The sequence below is a fragment of the Mirounga leonina genome, unplaced genomic scaffold (assembly GCF_011800145.1).
Source record: "Mirounga leonina isolate KUSES-001 unplaced genomic scaffold, KU_Mleo_1.0 Mir_169, whole genome shotgun sequence".
NCBI classification, from domain to species: domain Eukaryota; kingdom Metazoa; phylum Chordata; class Mammalia; order Carnivora; family Phocidae; genus Mirounga; species Mirounga leonina.
In genome coordinates this window covers 872,705-899,116 of record NW_023270431.1, presented here as the reverse complement: position 1 = coordinate 899,116, position 26,412 = coordinate 872,705, and the positions used below count along the sequence as shown (strand labels likewise).

The 26,412-nt window shown below is 36.0% G+C and overlaps 1 protein-coding gene across 2 annotated transcripts in view; it reads left to right on the top strand.

The window, feature by feature from the left end:
- LOC118017319 overlaps positions 1-26,412 on the top strand; it is a 276,646-nt gene that overhangs the window by 40,528 nt on the left and 209,706 nt on the right. For both annotated transcript variants that reach the window (XM_035015120.1, XM_035015119.1), the window contains exon 2: positions 22,235-22,519. In XM_035015120.1, coding sequence (XP_034871011.1) covers positions 22,235-22,519 — 285 coding nt within the window. The remainder of the gene's footprint in view (positions 1-22,234; positions 22,520-26,412) is intronic.

Genomic DNA, 26,412 nt, shown 5'->3' with positions numbered 1-26,412 from the left:
TCTCTAGGTTCCAAACCTGGTCATTCATTTAGTTTGCCTTTTCTGGCCTCAGTATTTTCTTGAGGAATGCTTTCTTGTCTATTAGGAAACAAAGTATTTTTAGCATTTTGGGTATTCTTTTCTTTGTTTCTCTCTCACACATATGTTTACATATGTTGTCTCTAGAGTTGGTTTAAATAAATGCTGTAGAGGTGCTTCCTTAAAAAAAAATCTATTTTGTGGATGATGAATATATAAGATAGGGAAATACAAAAACCCTCATGCACTCATCCCCTGGTTTCCACAACTATCAACACATGGCTAATTTGACCTTCTCTACTCCTCTCAATCCTCTCACCCTGCTGGATTATTTAAAATAATCAAATCTTAAGTATCAATCATACCAATTTGTCTGTAAATACTTCAGTATTTTTTTCAGCAACTTTATGGTTCAAGGATTCAGCACTTCCTTTTAAAGAGTCCAGTTGGTTTGTAATAATTTATATTAGGAAATGAACTTCTAATACTTCTTTGACGTAAGATAGTATGTTTTTAGTGATTTCTAAATATTAAAACTAAAATTTGATTGATTTTAGACAAATGGCAATGATTTGTAGCAAATGCAGTTATAATGAAAGCGTATCAAATATCTCCTTATTATCCTTTTAGTCACTTCTCCTGAGTTTCTAGTCTCTTTTTTTTTTCTGTAGTTGGCTAAGATCAGTGGAGACCTGTCACTCCTTTCCATTTCTGTACATTCCATTCTAGTGATATGTGACAATTCTCTAAAAGTTATTTCGAACTTTGCACTATATAGCAGACCTTATTCCAACATAATAATATGGATTCATGTTTCACTTGGCATAGTCCTTAAGTATTATCCTGGAAAGTCTTGCTCCAGCTGTTTCAAATTATTTTCATTTCATATGTCATGTTTAATAGCAGGGAGAAGACTATTGCTAATGGTTTTTTCTTAGAAATTAATCTGTCAACCTGGTGAAAATATAAAGTTAAAGCAGATGAACAGGGATCGTTCAATTTAACATCCTAAGCATATTAATTCAGTTAGCAAAAGCATAACAAGATTAAGTAATCGATGAGAATTTCCATTAAGAATGGGGAAATGTAGCACACAGAGAAGTAGATTAGCAGCCCATCAATGTGATGTATTCATAATTTTTTTTAAATGTAGATTTTAGGTAGTGATGGTTGAGTTCTAATGATGTGTCTTGGGGCTGGGAACAGATGTAAGCAGGCAGTATCCAGGCCTTAATGTAATGTTTCATGAAGCAATATTCTATACAGAGCCTGCATTTGTGACGCTGGTGGGAGATCTTTCCCCGTGAGCCAGGTATACAATAAGCTTTCCTTTTCTCTAATGGTTGTCACTGAAAGGATTTTCAAAAGTTGCTTTAAGACCTTGGAATTGGATGAAAGTGTTTAGGACCCAGAGTGCTTTTTATTAATAAGAGTTTGAAGAAATCTTCCTCCATTGTGCAAACAACAAGGTTTTTAATCACTGGTACAAAGTTGTTACACATTCCAAGGCAACGATCATAATGATGAAACAATCTTAATATGTGTAACAGAGAGGTTTTGATGTTTCTGTCCTTTGGTTGTTAATGTACTGCTTCCTCCAGTGTTGAATCTGCCAGATACTTCCTCGCACTTTTACCCTTAGTCTCCCTTATCTGAGCTTTCACTTTCAACAGTTTCACTTTCTTTGGTTTGGGTTCAGTTACCCCAGTCAACCAAGTCTGGAAGCAGATGATCCTCCTTTGGGCTCATGGTCAGGAGGCCAGAGTAGCATCTGCTGTGTCAGAATGTCTAGTCATTCACCTCACTCCATCTCATCATGTAGGCATTGTATCATCACACATCATCACAAGAAGAAGGGTGAGTACAGTATAAGGAGTATTTTGAGAGATTCACATAACACTTATTACAGCATATTGTTATAATTGTTCTATTTTATTATTAATGTTAACCTCATCCTGTGCCTAATTACAAATTGAACTTTATCACAGGTATAATAGTATATATTGGGTTCAGTATTATCCATGGCTTCAGGCATCTGCTGGGGATCTTAGAAAGTATCTTCCACAGATAAGAGAGGACTACTGTATTTCTCACCCAATAATTTATTTCTTATCCTCGTTAATTCATTCCTCTTTTCACTCTTAACACAACTCTCACACTGCAGCATCAACTTAAAAGCTGCCATAAATTACTTTAAATATTTTTGATGTTTTTATTTTCCATAATTTTAATAGCTTATGAGCACCAAGTCATATTGAAACATACAGCAGTCGTGTTGAGTACAGGTTAGCTTAATTTATCTCTTGTGATATATGGATGGCTCTCCAGTGTAGAGAGTGGTCATATTCCTATCTTTCTATCTCCATCTGTGGCAACAGACACTCCCTGCTTTTTTTTTTTTCACTGTATACCTACCTCAAAAACATACTATATTTTTGAATTATTAGACTTCCTGCTGTAAAGTATGAAATAGGACATTTTTGTTGAAACAGGAAAGAGACATATCTTAAATATCAGAGGATAGATGTTATTGTTTTTTTCATCCTTTGATATCAAAAGTGGATGTTTACAAATAGATAAAAAATGGAGTGTTTATTAATGCATAATATGAATTGGGTAAATAAGAATAATTTTTTCTCCTACTAAAACAGTAATTTCACTTCTGAATCTAAGAGAAAACAGATGAGGGAGAAAAATTGAAGCACAAAATAATTCATTGCAGCATTTTTACGATAGTAAGAAATGAAAACCACCCAAATGGGACATTACAAGGGAGTTAAGTAATGGTTAGGTAATGGTTAAGTAAGTTTTGGACAAGCGTTCAAGAGGCAATTAGCATTCAATATGTTGTCAATACGCTGTTACTTAAAATGAGAGCAGAAGTTATATAACTCTTATGAAAATTACCAAACATGATCATGATTATATAAAAAATTAGTTCTGTGTAAAGCAAAATAAAAACATTTAAAATGCTTTGTAATTATTTACAGTGGTTATGTTTGGTGATATGATTATGGATGGTCCATCTCTTCTACTTTCTTACATTTCCCAGTTTTCTATTACACAAATGCAACTCCACCGCTTGAACCCTCTCTTGGAGAAGGTTAAACAACCTAATATAAATTATTGCCATGTTGTAAGCTTAATTCAATTTATGTGACCTAGAATAGGAGCCTGCCATCAGAAGGAAAATGTAATTATTTAATTATTTTGAGATCTATGATATAGTGAATACAGTGAATATTAATGAGATAATCTAGGTGGGGGAGGATACACTTATTCATTGTAAAAATTCTTTCAACTTTGTTGAAAGCTTAAAATTTTTTATGATTCCATGTTGGAAGGAAAACGATGAAAATAAGCCCTGAGTTTCAGGCAATCTACTTACAGAGAAGCTTTCAGAGCATCATTTCTTTGTAAGTTGGAAGCTGTTAGTATATGCTCCATTATTATTCATTTTATATATCTCTTTCCTTTGGTATAATTTATGTAGATGCAAAATAGTCAAATATTAGGAGTTATGCAAGTCCGTTTGTAACATTTAATGATTTTTTCTTGTGCTTTTTTTTTTTTTTAAAGATTTTATTTATTTATTTACTTGAGAGAGAGAGAGAGAGAAACAGCATGAGGGGGGATAGGGTCAGAGGGAGAAGCAGGCTCTCCGCTGAGCCGGGAGCCCAATGTGGGACTCCATCCCAGGACTCCGGGATCATGACCTGAGCCGAAGGCAGACGCTTAACCATCTGAGCCACCCAGGCGCCCTTTTTCTTGTGCTTTTAATCATCTTGACTTAAAGTTTGCTTCTATGAATTATGATATTTTATTATGTTTTCTCCTAAATATTATATTCTATATTGTTTACCTTTAACATTTTACTTATAGGTAGGTAGAATATTTGAAGAATTTATTTATATGGAAGCAAAAGTACATCTTTTACAAATACTATTATTATCAATACATATATTCACATGTATGAAATATGTCTGTTATATGCAGATATGCAAATTAAACATTAAGAAGATGATAACCAACTGTTCTCTCTTCAGTAATACTAGACTGAGCAGAGATGGGATAAATACGTAGCAGAAAGGATTCCATTATGCACTTGTATTTAATTTGGGGACAATACGTATTTCAGTGAAGTGGTGTGTGTGTGTGTGTGTGTGTAAGCTAAATATAGAAATAATTGGCTTGAGAAATTCTATCTGGTAATGCATGTTTACTAAGTTGACATGTTCAAATATAGAATTTTTTCTTTTTATGGGCTCATAAATGGAGTGTAAAATATGAGAGGCCGTATATATTCAACAACCTGCTAGGTAGAGAGAAGATAAAAATATATATATCATTCTTGGTGTGCTTGTTCTTTTTACATTTTTAAATCACAGCTTTGGTTTTAAGCCCACAAATTTAAAAACTGAATTAGACTGGTCCTTATCAGGGACACAGAAGACCTCCGCAAAGATCCTTAAATGTGTCTTTCTAAATTGGCATTTTGTTTGGTCAATAGTTAGTGCTAGCCTTTAAACCAATCCTTTCAAGTTATAAATTTGTTAGGATTTTGCAAAGGAAAAAGTTGTAGTAAAAATGAAATTAACCAATGATATAAATTTGTATTTAATCTACCTAAATCCAACTTTATCTAGAGACTTCCTTTTGGTTCCTTGCATATAAACACATTAGCTATCATTATAACAAAGTCCCTCTGTTACAAAAAATATTTTGTATACATAGAGCCAGTGTAGAAATTTTCTAAAAGATGAAAGTTTAATACTAATCCATCTAATGCAAAAATATATTTGTATTTGTTAGCATTAAATCTGACTATGCATAACAGAAAACTCCAAATAATCATAGTAATATATTTCTCTCTCACATTCAAGATGTCTCACATTTAAGAGGTCAGTTTAGGCTTGTTTTGGTTTCCAAAAGAGCCCCAAATTCCTTCCATCTTATTGTTCCACTATGTAGGGCTTCCATTGTCAAGAGTTTCCTCTTTGATCCCAGATGGCTACTGATGTTTTAACCATTGTATTCGCATTCCAACCATCAAGTTGGAAGAAGGCAACAGAGCATACCACTTTCTGTTAGGCTCACTTCCTGCAATTTTCACACAATACTTCAGTTTATATCTCATTAGTTTCATAATGGTCACACCTAATTACAAAGGAGACTGTGATATGTGGTTTTTATCCCACCTGGCCATGTACTAAGCTGAAAATCAGGATTCTTTTACCATGGGAGATAGAGTAATGTCTCCTACTCTCAATGATATTCAGGTCCTAATTTTTACAACCTACAAATACACGACTTTACCTGACAAAAGAGATTTCACTGATGTGATTACGAATCTGCAGAGGAGAAGGTTATCCTGGGTTATGTAGGTGAGCCCAATGGAATCACAAGGGTCCTCAAAAGAGTGCTGTCAGTTCAAAGAAGGTGATGGGGGGTAGAAGTGAAGTGTTGGAAGATGAAGGAAGGGGTGAGGACCCACAGAATGCAGGTAGACTCTGGATGCTGGAAGATACAAGGCAATAGCATCTCCCTGGGAGTTTCCAAAAGGAACCAGCCCGACCAAAACTCTGTTGTTTTAAGCCACACTTTTGTGACAGATTTTTACAGCAGTGAAAGGAAACTGCCATACTTACTAAAGAGAAGAAGGGAATAGATATCAAGCCCATCAATAGTGGGCCATGCCTTTTCAGTGACGTCCATATTTTTGGTCCCCAGATCTATCTGAATTCTTTCTGTATTTGGATTTGGCAGTCCTGTGCCATCAGTAAATGAATAAATACTCTGATATGGTAGCCTGAGTACTTAGATTCAGTTAAACCCTTGGTAATTAATGGTGTAGAGCAGTCATGGAGCTACTAAGGCTGCAGGGGTAAGCCTCCTTCAGGCTTATTTAGTGTTTACATTCAACTCCTCCATCCCAGCATAAGCCAATCAAGTAATGAAATCTAGGGTCAAGGCCAGTGAGAGAGCTGTGGCAGGAGAAAGGCTTTTGGTGGAGGAGGAAGACCAGGAAAGTGGCTTGGAAATTAACATCCTGGCCCTTTCTCTTATGGCTGATGCTCTGCTTCCCAGGCCTCTCCTATTCTGTCTGAATATACCCTGTATTCCCATACCCATGGACAGATGATTTCTGTCTGGTAATCTCACCTCAAATGTTACTCCTTTTTTTTTTTTTTTTTTTGGTGGGAATTTTGGTTGTTACTCTTGACCCTAGACTAATTCCCCAACTCAGATTTTATATATTTTGTGAATATTAATTCTCCATTGGTTTCTTTTTTTAAGATTTTATTAATTTATTTGACAGAGAGAGAGCATGTACACACATAAGCAGAGGGAGGGGGCAGAGGGAGAAGGAGAAGCAGGCTCCTCACTGAGCAGAGAGCCTGACATGGCCTGGATCTCAGGACCCTGGGATCATAACCTGAGCTGAAGGTAGGCACTTAACCGACTGAGCCACCCAGGCACCCCTAATTCTCCATTGTTAATTTAAGACTTGTCCTCTGTGGTAGGCAGAATAATGGGTCTCCAGAGATGTCCATGTCCCAATGCCCAGAACCTGGAAATATGTTACATTGTATGACAAAGATGAATTATGATTGCAAATGGAATTAAGGATGCTAATTAGCAGATGCTGACATTATCCTGGATTAACTGGTTGGGACCAAGAAGGAGGTAGAAGGTTTCAGGGTCTGAGGGAGATGTGATTATGGAAGAGTGGCCAGAGAGATGCAACCTTGTTTGCTTTGAAGATGGAAGAGGAGGCCATGAGGAAGGGAATGTGGGTGGCCTCTAGAAGCTGGAAAAGGCAAGGAAACAGATTTTCTCCTGGACACTTCAGGAGAAAGAAGCCCTGCCAACACCTTGATTTTAGCTCACTGAGACCATTCTGAATTTCTGAAACTGTAAGATGGGTTGTTTTAAGCCATAAAATTTGTGGTAATTTGTTTTAACAGCAATAGGAGATAATAAATCCCTCCATCTATTTAAGAAAAGACTTGAGAGATTAGACGTTAAAGTGCTGCACACGGGGAGACATTTGAAAGTATAAAAAGCCCGCTGACTGAAACAGAACAAGTACAGATGACCACACTTGTACAGCAATTTTTGTTTGACTCTTTCTGATGTCAAAGGCAAAAAGAGAAACATCTCTAATTACATAGATTTTGTGTCCTGATGAGGGTATGCAAATACACCTGAAGATGTAACATTTTTCTTTTGGACCGTACCAGAGCTGGGATTTATTGAAGTGACCTTGCTTAGAATGAGGAACACTGAAGACCAATATTTCAACCAGGATTTAGGAAAAGATATGAGTTTTCTTACTGGGTCTTAAAAGGAGCAAAGTCTTTGTTGTGACTCTTGAAGGCAACCCAAAGAAACTTCAAGATGATATATTCGGGGACTCCACTTTTTGAAAATCTTCCTTAATGTGGAGATGCTTCCTAGAGAGAGACCTGAAAGAAAAGTTAATACAGCTGATGAAAAGTCAATGTTCTGGGTGTGCGGAGAGTAAAGCAGAGGTTTTCCTCTTTGGAAGAGAAGTCTTTTAGACAGAGACAAGCTTAATGAAAGTGAAACGCTTTCTGCCCTTGGCACATCCCAGTGAAGGGAAAAGGTAAAGGTCCTCCTCTCCCAACAAAGAGGAAAGTTCAGGGGTACCATTCATCATCACTCAAACAAGGCCACCTGAATAACGGTTGTTGGAAGTGGGGATGTTGCCTACAATCATGGGTCCTTTTCTACGTGCAAAGAGTGAGAACCAGGCTTTCAGCAGCAAGTGCCAGCAGGTGAAACAACTGCTTTCTATATAATGCTACGACCTTCATCTAGTCTCGGCCAGAGTCTGAAGACCTGAAAAAGGAAGGTTTGATTACATAATGGTGGCTGTTGATTTAGATACTTGGATGGGTGTTAAATCACCAACCTCTTACTAAGATAAGCAATTAAAAACCACCAAAAATAAATCCTTGTAGAGTTAACATTGCAGTCTAAATCCATATAATCTTTGGCCAAATTCTACTTTGAGTCAGGTGAAAAGCATATGTTTTCCCTAACATTGGTGGAGGCATCAATGCAAGAGCCAAGCATGCATCATTCTCCTGACATACCTCTGCCTTAGAATAATACATGGAAGGAACTAGTTCATCTCTCTCTCTCTCTCTTTTGAATTCTAAGGAGTTTTAGAAGTTTGCAGCTTCTTTTCATACTTCTCCACCACAATGGCGTATTTATATTCAAAATTTTGAATCATCTAAATAGAAAAAAAGGATTTTATTCTATGAACTATTTAGAAAAAGATATTATCAGGAGACTAAGGGAAATGACAAACATCAAGCACATATTTTGTGCTGGAAACCAAGGAAGATATTTTATTTATTTATTTTTTTCAAAGATTTTATTTATTTGTCAGAGAGAGAGAGAGAGAGCACAAGCTGGGGGAGCAGCAGAGGGAGAAGCAGGCTCTCCGCTGAGCAGAGAACCTGATGCAGGGCTTGATCTCAGGACCCCAGGATCATGACCTGAGCCAAAGGCAGACGTTTAACCAACTGAACAACCCAGGCGTCCCAAGGAAGATATTTTAACATGTTACTTCATTTCACTGTTACAACAACATTCCAAACCAGGTTTAATTCTCTCTGTTCTATAAGTGAAAACATTTATCTCAGAGCAGAGAAGCCAAGATTCAAACGCATGCTTCCTTTCCATGCTTTCCCCATTATATTACTTTACTATTTATTGTATTTAATTTCCACCTCAGAAATACTCATTGCTATTTTAGGGAGAAATAAACATGGGAAAGGACTATAATATCTATAACTCCATGTTGAAAGGGGATGCTGCAAATTATAACACTTCTTAAATATTAACTGAGAAAGTGTCTACATTATCTTAACTATCTGGGAGTATGTGGGAAAAAAAATGGGTAAGCCACATGTTTCCAAATACCTGTACATTTGGCATTATCTACCTTACTAATGCATATGCTCATGTCATTTATGTTTTTAAATATTTTATTTGGTTATGTTTAGTATAAAAAATACAGTGAAGAAAGAAGAAGTCCTCATTCTTCCCCAAGTCTTTTATCAAGGAATGGCCACTCAACATGTTGTATCCTCCCAGATATTTTTAAACTTGTGCTTTTGAATACACTATGCACACACACAAGTGGAATTCTACTTACAAGTTCTGAGGTCCGCTTTTGATTTCTAACACTTAAGGGTATTTTGTTGATATTTTTCTATTGTAGATAACTGCCTCATCTTTTAATGTTTGAATTGTTTGTGATTTGTCATTTAGACAGTTCAAAAGGTATAATCTTGTAACTCTTTTGAAGAAATCATCAATGTGCTCAAAATCTTGTTCTATTTCACAGAAAATGTTAAGATTAGTAAGAATAAAGAAGTATATATAATTTATGTTTCATGTCCATATTCACTTATGACTTATAGCATTTATAAACATGATGTCACACTTAATGTTTATTTGTTGCAAGTTCTTATTGGCCGGTATTAAGATTACAGAAGTAAGGATTGTGTTTTATTAAATGTAATAAATTACAACTTCAAAAAATTAAAAGATTTTTTTGTTGTTGTTCTCATCCTGTAAGAAGCTACTCATGATTCAGCTACTGAACACCTTTCAGGGGTATGAACTAGGGGTGTGGTAAAAGGAATCATCTTCTTGTAAGCTCAAAAGAGCCTGTTGGTTCTCAGGAGAATGTCAAAGCAGGATAGTGCTGTGGGGTAAAATGAGGACATTCAGCCTAAAAGGCAACAGGGCCTAGAAGGGAAACCAGAATCTTCACCAACCCATGTCAAGACAAGGCTCAACCTGACATTATATCCTAAGTACCAGAAAAGAAAATAGGGCAGTGGCAGGGGAGATCTCTGGGATAGCCCTCATCTTCTTCAACTGTTGTGTCATACTGCTTGAATCTGCCTTGTCGACTCTCTTTATAGGTAAAGTACAACTGTCTCGTGGGATTTTCCTTCCCCTACCCTCAGAGATTTCCTTTACCTCTCTTCCATGTTGAGTCCCCTGATGCTGGCATCTCATATTATTCTTTTTTGTTTTGTTTTCCTTTCATTTTGATGAAACTTGTCTTCCACTATTTTAAAAAGATTTCTACTCGACTGTCACACATATATAGTAGATTGCTGAATCTAAAGTGTACTTGATAAGTTTTCACACATGTGCACATCTGTGTAACTACCATCCAGATTCAGATATAAAACATTTGCTAAGCCCAGGAGGTTTCCTTGTGTCCCTTTTTAGTTAATATCCTTCTCCACCAAAAGTAAAAACCATTTTGATCTCTATCACTATTGTTGAGTTGTACTTGTTCTTGAACTTCATATGAATGGAACCACACAATATATATATTTTTGTGACTGACTTTTGGCTCAACATTTTATCTGCATTGTTGAACATGGACATAGTTCATCTGTTTTTATTGTTATGTAGTATATTATTTTGTCCATTATTTTACCAATTAACATTTGGGTTAATTGTCAGTCTTCTCAATTTAGCCATTGTGGTGGATTTGTAGTAGTATCTCATTGTGGTTTTAATGTTTATATCCTTAATAAGAAATGATGCTGACTAATTTTCACATATTTAATGGTCATGTAGATACCCTCTTTTGTGAATTGTCTATTCCATTCTATTTTCCATTTTTATTATTTATTTATTTATTTTTTAAGATTTTTATTTAAGAGAGAGAGAGTGAGAGAGAGCATAAGAGGAGAGAGGGTCAGAGGGAGAAGCAGACTCCCCGCTGAGCAGGGAGCCCGATGCAGGACTCGATCCCGGGACTCCAGGATCATGACCTGAGCCGAAGGCAGTCGCTTAACCAACTGAGCCACGCAGGCGCCCTCTATTTTCCATTTTTAATCAGGCTGCTTGTATTTTTCCTTATTTATTTATAGGGTTCTTTATATACTTCAAATATGACCTCTTTGTATATATTGCACATATGTTTTCCAAGTCATCAGCATAATTCTATTTCTAATATTCTCTTTATACTGTTTTAATGGCTTTAGTATCTGAATCTATATTCCCTTTATTAATGCCGATAGGGGTATTAGGTTGTTTTTTTCATGGTCAGTGCTCTGAGGGCTTTATCAATTTTAAAATATTCTTGAAGGCTTTTTCCTTAACTGAGTTTCCCAATTTCATGACTGCTTTTTGTTTCATTGATTTATTATTTATTTATATTTTTACTTTCATTCGAGATTATTTTTATTTTTCTAACTTCTTTTTTTTTTTTTAAGATTTTATTTATTTGACAGAGAGAGACACAGCGAGAGAGGGAACACAAGCAGGGGGAGTGGGAGAAGAAGAAGCAGGCTTCCCGCGGAGCAGGGAGCCCGATGTGGGGCTCGATCCCAGGATCCTGGGATCATGACCTGAGCCAAAGGCAGATGCTTAATGACTGAGCCACCCAGGCACCCCTTTTCTAACTTCTTTTAATGAAAGCTCAAATCCTTCTGAAAAAAGTATATTAAAATTACCATCCATAATTTTGCATTCACCTAGTTCTTCTTTTAATTCTCTGCATTTTCTATAAATATTATGAAACTAAGATATTAGATTAATATAAATTTAGTACTATGATATCTTCCTATTGAATTGACCTATTTATCATTGTGAAATGTCTTACTTGTCTCCTTTGAATTTTACTTTGTTTCATTATAGTCTCACCAGTTTTTTTGTTTTTTAATGTACTGTTTTGGGGTGCCTTTCTCTATCCTTTTACTTTCAATTTGTATCCCATGCTTATATTTAAAGATTGTGTCTTACAAACAGCATATACCATGTTGAATCTTGAATATTAGTGTGTATACATTGATATAATTGGTTTTAAATTAATCTTGCAGTTGTCTTCCAGTTCTATTTGTTTATTATTTCTTCTTTTGCTTTTCTCTGAATTAATCAAGAATTTTGATTTTATTTATCTTTTGATTATCTTTTTAAGTTACACATTCTTGTATTAATGTTTTTGGGATATTGCCACATATTACAATATCATCACTGAATTATTACAGTCTATGTGAATTTAGTACTTTTACCACTTTCCACATTGAAGCAAGAATCTCATCACAGTTTAATTCTATTTATGCCCTCTTACCTATATGTTGGCATATATTTTACTTTACAAATGTTTCAAATTCTACAAGCCATTATTATTATTATTGTTGTATATAACAGTCACTAATCTTTTATAATTACATATTACTGGTACTTTCATCAGTGATTATTTTCCTTCATCTGAAGGGCTCTCTTTAGTATGTTTACTATTACATATATGATAATGTAAAAGTCTTTGGTATGTCTACTTTGTTAATTTGCCTTCATTTTGGGGGGGATATATTCACCAGATGTAGAATTTTAGTTTGGCTGTTATTCCCCTCTTTCTTTTAGCACTTTGAATGTGTATCCCGTTGTCTTCTGGTCTTCATTATTTCAGTGAAAAGTCAGTTATAATTGTTATTGGTGCTACACTGAAAGTGTTTTCTTCGTTTTTCATGGTTGGACTATGATGTACCTATGTGTATTTTTTAGGCTTCCTTCTGTACAGTTTTTTGAACTTATGAGTTGGTTTCTTCCATCAGTTTAGAAATAGTTGGCTAGAGTGTTTTCAAATAATGCTTCTGCCCCATTGTCATTCATCTCAATTTCTGGAGCCCTGTAACACTTATCTGAGACATTTACAGTATCTCCTGTGTCTCCTTCCTCTTTATCCTTTCTTTCCTTCTGATCTGTCTTCCAATTCACTGATCTTCTGGCCTATTACTTTTAATATTTTATTAAATATAAATTTATTCTCTATTTTAGTTTTTATGTTTTCTCAGTTCTGCCATTTCCTTGTAATCTCTTTTTAATGGATGCCTTGTCTTTGGTGAAATTCTCCATATTTCCTCTAATTTCATGAAAACATCAGTTATCATTATTTTAGAGCACCTGTCTGTTGATTCCATGCCTGAATCAATTGTGGGTCTGTTTCTGTTTTCTGTTTCTTTTTTTATTATTTCTCAGTAAATTTGTCCTGTATTTTTAAAAACATGCATTGTAAGTTTTTATTGGATACACAAAATTTGGGGTGAAAAATAGAATGATGGATCAACAAGGTCTAGTACAAGGTTAGCTTTAGGGTTTACTATGTTTGTTATATTTTATTTTTACCCTTAATACTAGAAAAAGCCCTTAGTTATAGGTTATGGCTTGTAACCTCAGGATGAGATCACACTCCCTAAGGAATGAACCATCAGAGGACTATATAGAAAGCTCAGAAAATTCTATATCACTCCTGTAGCACACATTGAGAAATACAAATAAAGAAAAAGCTGGGGTGAATATGGACGCCTCTTAGTATATGCTTCCCTTTTCTTAAGGATTATAACATCATACACACACACACACACACACACACAATTTGTGTGTATGTTGGTTGCACTCCAATGCTCTCAAAGAGGTAATTTTTATATTCTGTTCAAATTTATCATTGTTTTTAGGCAGAGCATTTGTTTAATGTCAGCTACTCCATCCATTGCCAGAACTAGAAGTTCCTGTCTTAAGTGATTGGAAATTCTGAACTAATATGCCATGGTGTGGATCTATATTCATTTATTTTGCTGGGCAGTTAGGGAACTCTTTCTGGAAACTGTGTTCTCTAGTTCCAGAATTTTTCCTTGATTATATCATTGATGATTTTCTTTCTTAATTATCTTTACTTCTCTTTCCATAAACTTCTCTATTGTTTAAATTTTGCACTTCCTGAAACTTCTAACTTTTCATAATTTCTCCTCTGTTGTAGATTTATTTGTCTTTTTCTATACTTTGTGAAAGTTTCTTCTTAAGCTTAACTTCCAATTTCTTTTTAGTTTTTCATTTTTATTATTATGAATTTAAGTGAAATGTTGGTAACTTTTTTGGTTATCTAGATTCTTTTTGTAATGTCTTCTACTCATGGAGAGAATTTTTCATATTTCTGAATTATTTCATGGCATTAATGATAATCTTTTAAAAAGCTTTAACTGGTATAGTCTTATTGCCTCCATTTTGTCTCATTACTTTTTTTTTCTAATTTCCATGTTATATTGCCAGTGTCCTCTATATCTCATTTTCTGCATAAGATTAAAAGATAAGAACTACAAAGTTGACAGAAGCTCTGAGTGCCTGAATGAGGCTTATGAATGAGTTTCACTATATGTAATATGGCTGGCATAATTGTTATATATTTACTTATATTATGCTTTTTGCTATAGCATACTACTCTTTTAACAGACCCAGTAGACCCAAAGTGTTCAATGACTGAAATACACATAAAAAATTATTTTTTGTAGGTAATTATGTTGGAGACCATCCCTTCTACACACAGTCATTTAGTGCTCTAGACCAACAGAGGCTTTGTCCTCTTTAATATGTGAAGTTCAAGGTCACCCTGGAGGTCATCTACATTTCAAACAGCTTAAAAGGGAAAATAACATAAAGAAAAGCTCTAAGACAATGTTTTATGGACCTGCCAGGCCAAGAAGAGGTACACATTGATTCCACTCATATCCCATTACCGTAATTTTGCATATACATTTATAGGGTGATAGGAATTACAGTTTCTTGCATGGCATCCACCTCATAGGGACAAATCTATACTATGGGAGCAGATGATAATTTTTGTTGTATAGCTAGCCATCACTTCTACATTCTATGTTTATTTTATTTTTTCTTGCTAAGTCAGTTTGCTCAGAAAAGAAGATGCAGAAGCTAGGATTTTTTTTTTTTTTTTAAGATTTATTTATTTATTTAAGAGAGAGAGAGAGAGTACATGAGAGGGGGTAGGGTTAGAGGGAGAAGCAGGCTCCTCGCTGAGCAGGGAGCCCGATGTGGGACTCGATCCAGGGACTCCAGGATCATGACCTGAGCCGAAGGCAGTCGCTCAACCAACTGAGCCACCCAGGCGCCCCAGAAGCTAGGATTTTTGAGAGCCAACCTAGTTAGGGAAGAAAATGGTGTGGGAAGATATCTAGATATCTAGAATGCATATACTGACTTAAAGCTTCTCTTTAGAGTATGAGAACTCTATCCTCAACTGTGTCAACTCTTTTTTAGATAATAAAGCTCTGGATAATAAACCTTCAGTCTTCTGCTGTAGTGGGGGGTTGGAAGCGGTGGAGTAATTTGCCCATAAACATGGAGTAGAGGATGAGATGTAGGTATTTAACTTCTTTGTCAATATATTCTAATCATTTTCTTAATCCTCCCCTTCTCTCTTGCCAGGTCCAAAGTATCTGGTGCTTCTGATTCTTGAAACTTTCTTGATATGGTTTCTGGCTCTATCTATTGCTGGCTTAGGATCTAGTTTTCCTAGGTCTGAGAAATTAGTCACCAACTATCCATCTTTCCAAATTTTGTTCCACTTTTCAAAATGTTGTTCTGTTTCTACCTTTCAAATTTTTGTTTTTGGGTTTTCCTCCTTTGTTCTCTCTGCCATCCCCATAAAGAAAAAAAGAATACTTTTTCTGTAGTGTTAGTAAGATGTTGAGATCAAATTTGCCATTTTAACCAGTAGTCCATGGTCATAATATTTTGAAATAATAAAAAAGTACATTTTTATCCCTGAAAATCATATTTGCCATATTCCTCTACAGCCATTCTACCATTTGGAATCAGTGAAAGAAGGATTTATGGGTGCCACCTCCTGAAGGAAGAGGATATGATGTAAAAGGAAATCTATCATATGAGAACAAAAAATACCAATCTTTCTGACATGGGTGAGTGTAGGAAGAAGAAAACAAATAGAAGAAGAAGCAAATGTATATGTGTATGCTCTTGCTCTCCTTTCTCTGGGCTTAAGGCCCAAAGAGGGTTTTTTTTTTTTTTATTAAATATTTTATTTATTTGTCAGAGAGAGAGAAAGGGAGAGAAAGAGCATATAAGCACGGGGAGTGGCAGGCAGAGGGAGAAGTAGGCTCCCTGCTGAGCAAGGAGTCCAATGTGGGACTCTATCCCAGGACCCTGGAATCCTGACCTGAGCAGAAGGCAGACACTTAACTGACTGAGCCACCCATGTGTCCCAAGGAGAGTTTTTATTCAATATACCGCTAGATAAATTTGGTGATTCCTTGGTGGAGGAGGGGAGACTTCTTCCCATGGACACAGGGATTGGCTGGACATGAATTGAGAAAGTTGTAATCCCCTTTGGATGTTCAGAGTCATGTTAAGATTCATGTCAGAACAACATGGAGGAGGTTCATTATGACCACAAAGTTTATAGAGGATCCAGACATATTCACATGCCCTGATAGGTAAATGCAGTGAGGTTGAGAGGGTTGATTTCCAACAGAAGTCTGAAGCTAGAATTAAGAGGCTACACAGCATGAGGATATTATGATCAAGGCAAAATGCTGAGATGCATGGACTTCAGCTTTTTTTTTTTTTTTAAGATTTTATTTAGTTATTTGACACAGAGAGAGAACACAAGTAGGCAGAGTGGCAGGCAGAGAGAGAGGGAGAAGCAGGATCCCTGCTGAGCAGGGAGCCCGATGCGGGGCTCGATCCCAGGACCCTGGGATCATGACCTGAGCCGAAGGCAGTCGCTTAACCAACTGAGCCACCCAGGAGCACCAGGACTTCAGCTTTGAGAGCAAATGCAATGCTCCAACAGGCCCAGAAGGATCAGCTATGCTACCTCAGTGAACCCTACACAGGAGTCCAGAAATCAGACAAGGTACACATTCAAAGAAGAGATCATCAAGGACACAATTCCCATTCCTCAAAATCACAAGATCTCTAAATCCATCTCTTCCCCATCATTTTAGAGGAGAAGCACATTTACCTTAAGACCTTCATTTATTCAAAAGATAGCATTTATTGGTTTCCTATTGCTACTGTAACAAATTGACACAAATTTAGTGGCTTAAAACAACACAAATATATTATCTTATAGTTCTTGTGATTGGAAGTCCAAAATAGGTATCACCAGGCTAAAATCAAAGTATTGGCAGAGCTGTGTTCCTTTTTCTTTTCTTTTCCAGCCTCTAAAGGCTGCCTTTCTTCCTTACTCACCTTAAAAGTCAACAGTGTTGCATCTCTCATATCACTCTTCTGTAGTCATATCTCTAACTCTTTTCTTATGCTTCCCTCTTCCACTTGTAAGGACCCTTGTGATTACTTTGGGCCACTGCAGATGATCTAGGATAATGTCCCTATTTGAAGATTGGCTGATTAGCAACCTTAATTCCATCAGCAACTTTAATTCCTCTTTGCCATGTAAGGGAACATATCCATAGGTTCTGGGGATTAGTCTGTGGACATTTTTGGAGGGCCATTATTGTATCTACCACAGGGGAAATAACTCAAAAGAGACTATTGAAACCATAAAAGAATGAGATAAGTTGGCAAATTTAATTTCCCCTTCCCATCCCCAGTTACCCAATGGGATGGGCATATGAAGACAATTAGATCACTTTTAAAGCAGAGAAGCCTTGTTTCCTTTGCACATCAGTCCTGTAGGGTGAATAAATTTTTTTTACTTCACTGCATGTAGATTATGAGATACAATTTAATAACTTATTACTCACAGATTTAATATAATTCTGGCTTTCTGTCATGGCTTGAGTAGAATGTTTCTCTCTTATTCATCCTGGATGTTAAAAATAATTTTTGTTTAGATGAAAATCATTACCCAAAGACAGTGAGATAATTCTAGATTCTTGGTGACAACTTCTCAGATGAAAGGTTTTCATTTTCCTTTTCAAGTTTTCTGCTATTCCTTCTATATAGAATAATAAATAATAGTAATTATAGAGCATCATGTTAACAGTTGGTAAAACCTGTGGCTGTTTTTCTAATATAATATTTCTCTTTAGGTGATTAATCTGTTTGAAGTTTTTCTGTTCCATTGGGTATTTAGATGTCATGATTTATTATGTTTTTTTTTCCCCCATGAGTACACCTTTAATAAACAATCCTAATTGAAACAACTGGGAACTTTGCAAAAGAAACAAGTTTTAAAAACTGAGGTATTAAGTGTTTTATGCCACAAGGGATGCACTGCTAACCTTTTTTGAGATCAATATAAATGAGACCAATCACAGCTATGCTAAAAAAAGTATCCTTTGGAAACAGATTCATGCACTGGGTAATCCAAAAGTGGCACCTTTGAAAATCCTACGATTCTCATATCTTATAAAGATGATCATTATTAAAGAGTTCAAGAATTGCTCTTTTGGAATCCCAAAATACAGTTACTGAAATTTTAAGCAGTGAGTTTATGGGCACAAAAGCAGCCAGATATTTAGTTATTGTGATGATTAACTATATCTTGTTTTGTCATCTGGATGCTTGTCATTGTGTAGACAGAGACATAAACAGTGGTTGTTTCTTGATGTTGATTATACTATGAATAATTTCCACACTTATTAAAGTGGCTTAAGGTTTTTTTTGTTTTGTTTTGTTTTTTTTTTTAAAGAATGAGTCACATCAGGAGACAGACAAGTTGCTTTTTAATTTATTATTTTTGCATCTCTCTCCAAGGTGGCTCTACATATAGAATGCATTGTATTATTTTTAAAGTTAATGTGATTGGCTGTTATTTTACATTCTTACAACCAATTTGTGCTGACTTGACTCTTTTGATTAGATCGTGATTATAAGTCTAAGGTTATGCTTTTGATCTTTATAAAGAAGTTTGCTTACTTCCACCCTGGGAACACAGATGGTTCTCATATTCTCTATACACTTATTTTATAAATGCATGTCTTTGATCTTATGGGAAGGCACCATAAATTCCTTATCTTTAGTAAAACTCAACCAATTAAGAATGTCCTAACAGCAGATCAGAACTGTATTTTTAATAAAGTATGGTAGCATGATGAGTGGAAATACACTAGTTACTAATTTTCTCTGGATGTCATGTCTCACATTAATGGTTTAAATTTCTAAGATACATCGAAGGTCTAAGTTCTCTAGTAAAATGATTTCAAATAAAGTTTTATTGCAAAACTATTTTGCTTTGAGTAGTATATTAAAATCTCACAATTGCATTTTGTATTTGGGGTGTGAGAAGAACACATCCTACTACTAAAATATGATGAAAAATAGAATGTTGTTTTCCAATATATCTAATAATTCAAACTATGACAGAATGTTATGGTAGGCAGTAGGAAGCCTAACTTGCCAGGCTTAATGTATTATGGTACTTAAAAAGGCCTCTTTTATTTTTAGTGTTCATTGTTTACAAATCCCTATTTGTTTAAGGAGGTCAGATACAGACCATCCACTAATCTTACTATAAAATTATTATATTCATCAAAGTACTTTGTATTACAGTGAATTTCTAAGTACATTTTATGTGCTAGTAGAATCTAAATATATGTGTTTATTAATATTATGAGAGTTTATCCTGTTTTTATTTTTACTTAGCAAAATGGACCACTAGAAATTAAGTGTTATCCTTTTGATTTTCTTAGGCTTTTTTGTACAATGCCAGATCAAAGAACTGAGATGACTAGGTAGAAAAGTTGCACAATCTTACAGAAAAAGAGAACAGCCATGGTTGTATATGTGTGTATTTATGTGTGTGTGTGTGTGTGTGTGTTTGAGAGAAAGAGAGAGAGATGGAGATGAGGTATACATATCTTGATTTGATTACCAGTAAATTTTTTTGTGATTTACTTGAACGTTTAGAAAAACTGGACTCTGATAGAAAAACCATCAACAAGGTGAGGCAAATAGCTTTTTAGGTTTTTCTACAATCACCAAGGAAAGAAGTATCTTGCATTATATATCAAGTAAAAATATACATCTTTGATTTCTGGTGTTTTGATTTCAATATATGTAGTAGTTCAGGAATAAAAATGTAGAATTTTCTTATATCATTTGTGTTTTTTTATAATTGAGTCTTGTGATCTCTTACATGTCTAGTTTGGAATTTGCCTCACTCATCCTTCCTATCGAAAAATCCATTGATTTTTGGAAAGTATACATAGAATAACTGTGCTTTTTAAAAAATTCTTATAAAATGCAAAATCAATTTGAATGTATGTTATAATACAAATCTTATAAATATTAATAAAAAGAACTATAAAATATAAATTGATAAAAATAACATCGGGATCCTTTCTCTCTAGCATGGGTGAACTATGTGTTATATACATGTATCTATATAGATATGCTGTTTCTCCTCATGTGCCTACTATAATGATGAATTCCATTCCTGATTAGAGAATCATGAGCTAAAAATCCAAAATGTAGCCATAAGCATCGGTAAACATTGGTGAAATTCCACCTTAGGAAATAATCAATGCTTAAAGCTTAGCATTCTGATTTGGAACAAGAAATGTATAAATCATAAAATAATAAGAAAAATCGGAGCTGCTGAGCACATCCCATTTTGATGATATTCTAAGTAGCCATAAAAGAAAAGGCAATTTTATTTACCTGCAAAGACCCGAGCCAGAAATCTCCATTTCAAAATACTTATTTCTTTACAGTGTGGCTGAATGGCCGTGAACAATGCAAATTGGTTTTACTTTCTAAGTTTATTATACTTACACATATTTTGGTTAGTTGTCTACCCAGATCCTTTATTACACAATGAGGTGACCCCTCAAGGAAACCCCAAGTATCTTCTCTTCCTGGTCATCATACGTTGCCATTCTTCCCCTAGAAATTAATACACTCTGTCTGCTGGCTCCTGTCTTTTCATCTCCTGCTGCGGAATCAGCGGTCATAACAGCTATTCTGTTCATGAATATGTAAATGCAACATGCATAAAATAAAAAAAAATTTAGCGGGCGGTTCCCACTGCAGACTGTTCCCAACTCTGTTTAACTAATACACACCAAAAAGCCAAGATTCAATTTTTCACCCATTTTGAGTCAGTGTTGCAAGGAATGCTACAATTATGTAACATGGAAATGAGACATATGTAGGTGCTCATGATAGCTGGACTCCTAATAAATCGGCATCTATGCACAGCTATGGCGATGCATGCAGGTTCCCTTATTACTTCATTCTGATGTTTAGTGATAAAGGGAAAATGCCTTAGGTCCTCAGTAACCTTTTATTTGCTGACTAGGTTCCACTTCCCTACCTCACCCCAATGTACGACTAAAACAATGTTTAAATTATGCAAGTACACATATATGTATATATGCATAGACACACGCAAACACACACACACACACATATATGCACACACACTTCTTTCTTTTGGAGGGGAGAAACGATGACTATACCCGCTGAAGTATTCTGGATGAAACATTAAGCTCTGGGAAGGAAATGATTGGGGGATTTTATTATTGAAATAAGCAAGCATGTTCATGCATATTTTACGGCATGCATGCCTATGCGCCACTCTGTGCAAACAGTGCTATTGCAGCTCGTGTGCGGTAATTAGGTGGATGTAATTACGGCGAAGTAAAGGCAGCCTCACTGATAATTTCACAGTGAATATTAAAGACATATGTGCCTTCCAGTGTACAATAAATGAACCTGAACTGCTGTCAGGGGCTAGGAGGACAGTGTGGCCAATGCACCTATTGTGTCCCTGCTGCAGAAAGGAGCCTGCCGATTGGCCACTGTCTGCAGCACATAGCACTGGCTGGTTATAAAGGACTTGTCTAGGGGAGAGCCTGTAGGTACTCCATTGTCTGGTAAAGTTCATATGACTGCATTCTTTTTTGCAAGGGGGGTGGAGGGAGAGCGGGGAAGGAGGGGGTGTCAGCTCAACTGAAAAAGCTGCACAGATTTGTTCTTTCTCTCTCTCTCTCTGCCTCTCCATAGATCGTTTCTGTTTCATGCCCTGTCTCATTTCGCATAGCTAAAAAATAATGCTAATTACGATCCCTTGTCTTAACTTGAAAATAATGACTCGGATATAATTAGAAATCTGGCGAGAGTTTAAAATTCTGGTAGGGGACCAAAACCATCAGTTACGGTGCTTAGGAGGGGAATGAAGAATTATTTTTCTGTAATCAAGGTAAACATGGGAGGGGGGGATCCCCCCTATCTTTTTTTTAACCAATGGTGTTCTACTGCAGATGAGAGGATACTGTATTTCAAAAACTATTTTAGCCATCAAATTGAAAGGACACAAATCAGTAGCAATGGAAGCCTTCTTAATCCTCCTTAGGATGCAATTCAGATGAAAGAACTGCTTTTTTTTTTTTTATTTTCTTTTTGTATGTGTGTGTTATAGATGGATCTGAGAATGCTGTCTGGGCTTGGTGCCAAGCGCTGGTATTTCATAGCAGCGGCCGCCTCACAGACGAGCCGTGGGAAGCAGGAGGGAGACTCTCTCTTAGGGTGCCACTACTATGGAGACACAGCTGGGCTGAACAAGATTTGCTTCAAACGACAACAAGAGAGACAGAAAGTATCTGGTTCAACCGCTGCCCAAGCAGGCAGGCACCAGAAGAGCTAGCAGCCAATCCGGCCATGCTCGAAGCCAGCTCTGCGGCTCAGCCAATCAGTGACATCACTGGTGAGAAACTCATTTACATCATGCAGTAATGAACTTTGTTTAACATAGCCTCCCCCCTTTCCTGTTACCCCCCCCCATATTAGGTCCTTCCATTAATTATTCTGGTGGCATAATTTAAACCTCTATGCAAAAGTGTGGCTACATTCTCTCTGATAGCTTTTACCTTCTCCTCCCACCCCACCCATTGCTGTCTACTGTCACTGAAAGTGATTCTGGGTACAATTCTGCTCTGTTTTGACCTTGCAAAATGATCGTCTTTCTTGAAAAAAAAAAAAAAGTCTTAGAAAAAATTAAACCTTTGTTTATTTTATCTGACTGCACTTCCTCCCTTATGAATAGCATGCTTTTTGCAAGTTGGGATTCAGAATTGTCCAAGGTAATAGAGAGTAAGGGAGTGCATTGCCGTGGAACTTGCAATTTTTTCCAAGCAATCTGCATCTTAGGGCTTCCTTTATGTTTTCAAATTTTATGCTGCAGTGGCCATTTTACATACAGGGTTTTATCCCAAAAGCACTTATGTGCTTCTGTCACATGGAGGAAAGTTCACTCTTGTTATATTTCATTCTTCACTGCGCTCAGCCAACATGTCATTTTATTAATGAATAGAACTGAGGTCATTTCTGGACAAATCTCTCTCTTCCCGTCCCAGCACAATGCACCTGATTTGCATCCATTTACTAGAAAAACTGAATACAAGAACCAGCTTGAAAAGAAGTTAAGGGACCAGCTTACATATTATTTTAGAATATGTCGCAGCATTTGTGTTTTAGAATGTGTAATATTTAACATCTGCCTTAGTGTTTCTGTAAAAATGCCTGATCTCCGTTTCCAGTGTAATACCTTTAGCTAATTTATTAGTTTGTTATATAACTAAAATAGACCAAATGAGGTAATATTCACGAATGAGTTCATTTGTCAGCAGAAAACCTCTGGAAACATAATTTTTGTCTCGTATCGTACATTTGTATTTGGTTTGTCAGAGATAAACTTATTTGTCATATAGATAACTTAAAGAGGCTGGAAATGTGTGGCATGTGAAGATTTTCAGGTTGCTTTGGAGAATCCCAAAGAGCGGAAATTGGGTCACACTTAAATGCGATTTGTCTTAAGCCGTATCTTTATTGCATATTGGCATTAAAGGGATATGGTTTTCTGGCAGAGAAGGTAAAGTTTCATTGTTTTTTTTTAAAAAAGAGTATTTTGAATATGATTATTCAAAGACATGGAATTTTTAAAACATCGACAAGGGTTTCATAACAGTGCATGATTCGTTTAAGAAGCTTAAAGGGTACAATGATAGGCATAGACACTTTTTCAAGCATATGAAGGATTTAGGCGCTAAACCACAGCCCTTTTAATTCATGAGGCATTCCATCATCCCATCATCAGTATTCAGGGAGCGCCTGTCCTGAATCAGTCATGAGCTCCCCTGCTGCAGATCCTGTAATTTGAATCATGTGTAATAATATATTATCCTACTGGGGGCCTTCTTTCAGTAGGAGAATGGTTTATACATTCTGCTATAAGAGAACTTTTGGCTCCTAGCCGACTCACAGCCATTACTCACATAGGCAATCATGATCATCTTCCTTAAGGAATAACATCTGCACGACCTCCTGAGCCAAAAATCTGCAACCTCCCCCACGTTCTGAATTACGATTTCTTGGAACTGGGAACCCTTGACAAAACTGAAGTAGAAAAATGGAAGGTTTAGAGGAACGGACTGCAGTCTTCTTGAGCATGCCATGGGGAAAAGCGCAAGCTCCCTTTTCTTTGAAATGATGGAGAAGGGTGGGTAAAGGGGGCCCAAAATAGACCTCGATGTGTTTGTTTGAGTTTTAGACACAAAGCTGAAAGGTAACGTGTTCTAGGAAGACATGGCTGTCTCTGTGTGTTTCTCTGCACATCCTCCCAAGGTCCTGCAAAGGGTGTGGCAACACCGAGGGATCGATGGAGGGCGTCGATGGCTGTGAGAACAGAGAAACCTTGTCTCACCTTGGGAAGGAAGCGATGAGATCTAGCAGGAACCATTTGACTCGGGAGTTAAAGGCTCAGGGAATGGCTTTGATTCTCTCTTGTTCTGACTTGGATCAGATCATGTAATTTCTCCGCTTTTCCTTATCTGCAAAAATTAAATATACTGCCAGCACAGAAAGATTGTGGAATACTCCCCCTTTCTTTTTTAAACATCTGAAATCCTTCTTTGCTTCACGGACCAGATTCAGTATTCCTGCTTTTGTGAAATCTTTTCAGATCATCATGGCCAGAATCTCCCACTTCTCCATCATTCTTTTTGTATCTCCATTGTTGTCTGTGTGGCAGTCCACACTGCTGTGGGGCCACACGTGCGCATATCTTTTCCACTAGACTGAAAGCCCCTTGGGGACAGAGACCACGTTGAATTCGCCCCCTACCCTCTGCTCTAAGAATAATGAATTATGCTCTTAAGTTTTAAATCAATGATCTAATTAATGAGTTAAAGGTTCATTGTAAATTGTGACGGGAGTGTTTACAAATTCCAAGGCTTACTATTGCTGTTGTCAACTGTTACGACCAGGTAATGGCTGATGTCAGTTTTGCCTTATCAGTGTTACGCCTTTCATTGCACGGGTCCTACATTATAAAGCTCAGAATAAATGGTTGCTGCATTATTTTTCTTAAATAACCAATGATAGGGAATTGTAAATTCCCAATTTATCAGATATAGGATTAAGCCAACTTGGTTTGGTGTTTTCAAACTAAAACGTAAGTGAAATGGATGTAAATAAATTGCCAAAGCAGCTGTGATAAGCAAATTATAGTATCAAGCTCTACTGTTAATGATATGGAAGAATTAATTACTTGGAGGAGGTAAGCAATTAATGTTGGGCGTTGAAATGCTCTATAAAGCATAATAAATCAGGGAATATGGAATCCTGAGTCTTATTCTTAGTGTTATAATTAAGATATGTATTTTTAATCCATAAACTAGCACAACAGTCTTTTAAGAGTGTATTTCTAGATGCACCTGGTATAATCTGATAATGCCAAAATATGGTTTTGGTTTTATGCTGCTCATTTTTGTTTATACTTTTGGCTACTGTACTACTGCTAAGTAGAGATTAATTTCTTTGCAAACAGTGATATTCTCATTAAGATGTTTGCAAGTTGTGCTTAGAATTTTACGATCCTATTTCAAGCTCTTTGCCCAATACGTGTTATGAGATGGGAATGAAGTAACCAGAAAATATATACATCTTTACTTTTTATATATGGGAAAACAGAAATTTTAGCACTGGACATTGGCTGGTCTGAAGTCCATGTTTTATACAAGTCTTAGAGAGGAAAAGTATCTTGCCCAAGACTATGTTCTATCAAATTCCTCAGAACAGCTGAGACTGGTATCCAGAATTCAGAATGACTGGTTCAATATTCTTTCCACTCCACTAAATAACCAGTACTTTTAAAATCAGCTAGATAAGATTATACAATTTTATGGTGCTAACATAAATTACATTCACTGTAATTCACTGGGAGTGTATAGTATTTTATGGTTGAAAACAAGGAGACTGAAACTTATTGAGGTGTATTTTTTCTACTACCCTACAAGAATGTAATCAACTACTAATAAATCACCATTTATGTTAGTATTCTTTAAAATAATTTTGGTTTTGATGGAGAAAAATGGAAACCTCATATCTGGGTTCACTTTGCAGTGGCTTTGAATTCAATTAACATGAATATTGTATCTTAAACTATAGGACTGGTTAAATAAGATTTGGGAAGGACCAGTTTATACCTTGTTTGTTTTTTTTTTTTAACCGATGAATTTAGCTATTATTACTGACCTTTTCTTTTTTTTTTTTTCCTTTTGTCCTGCTAAAATCTTCAGGTATCTCAATGATGGTACTTCT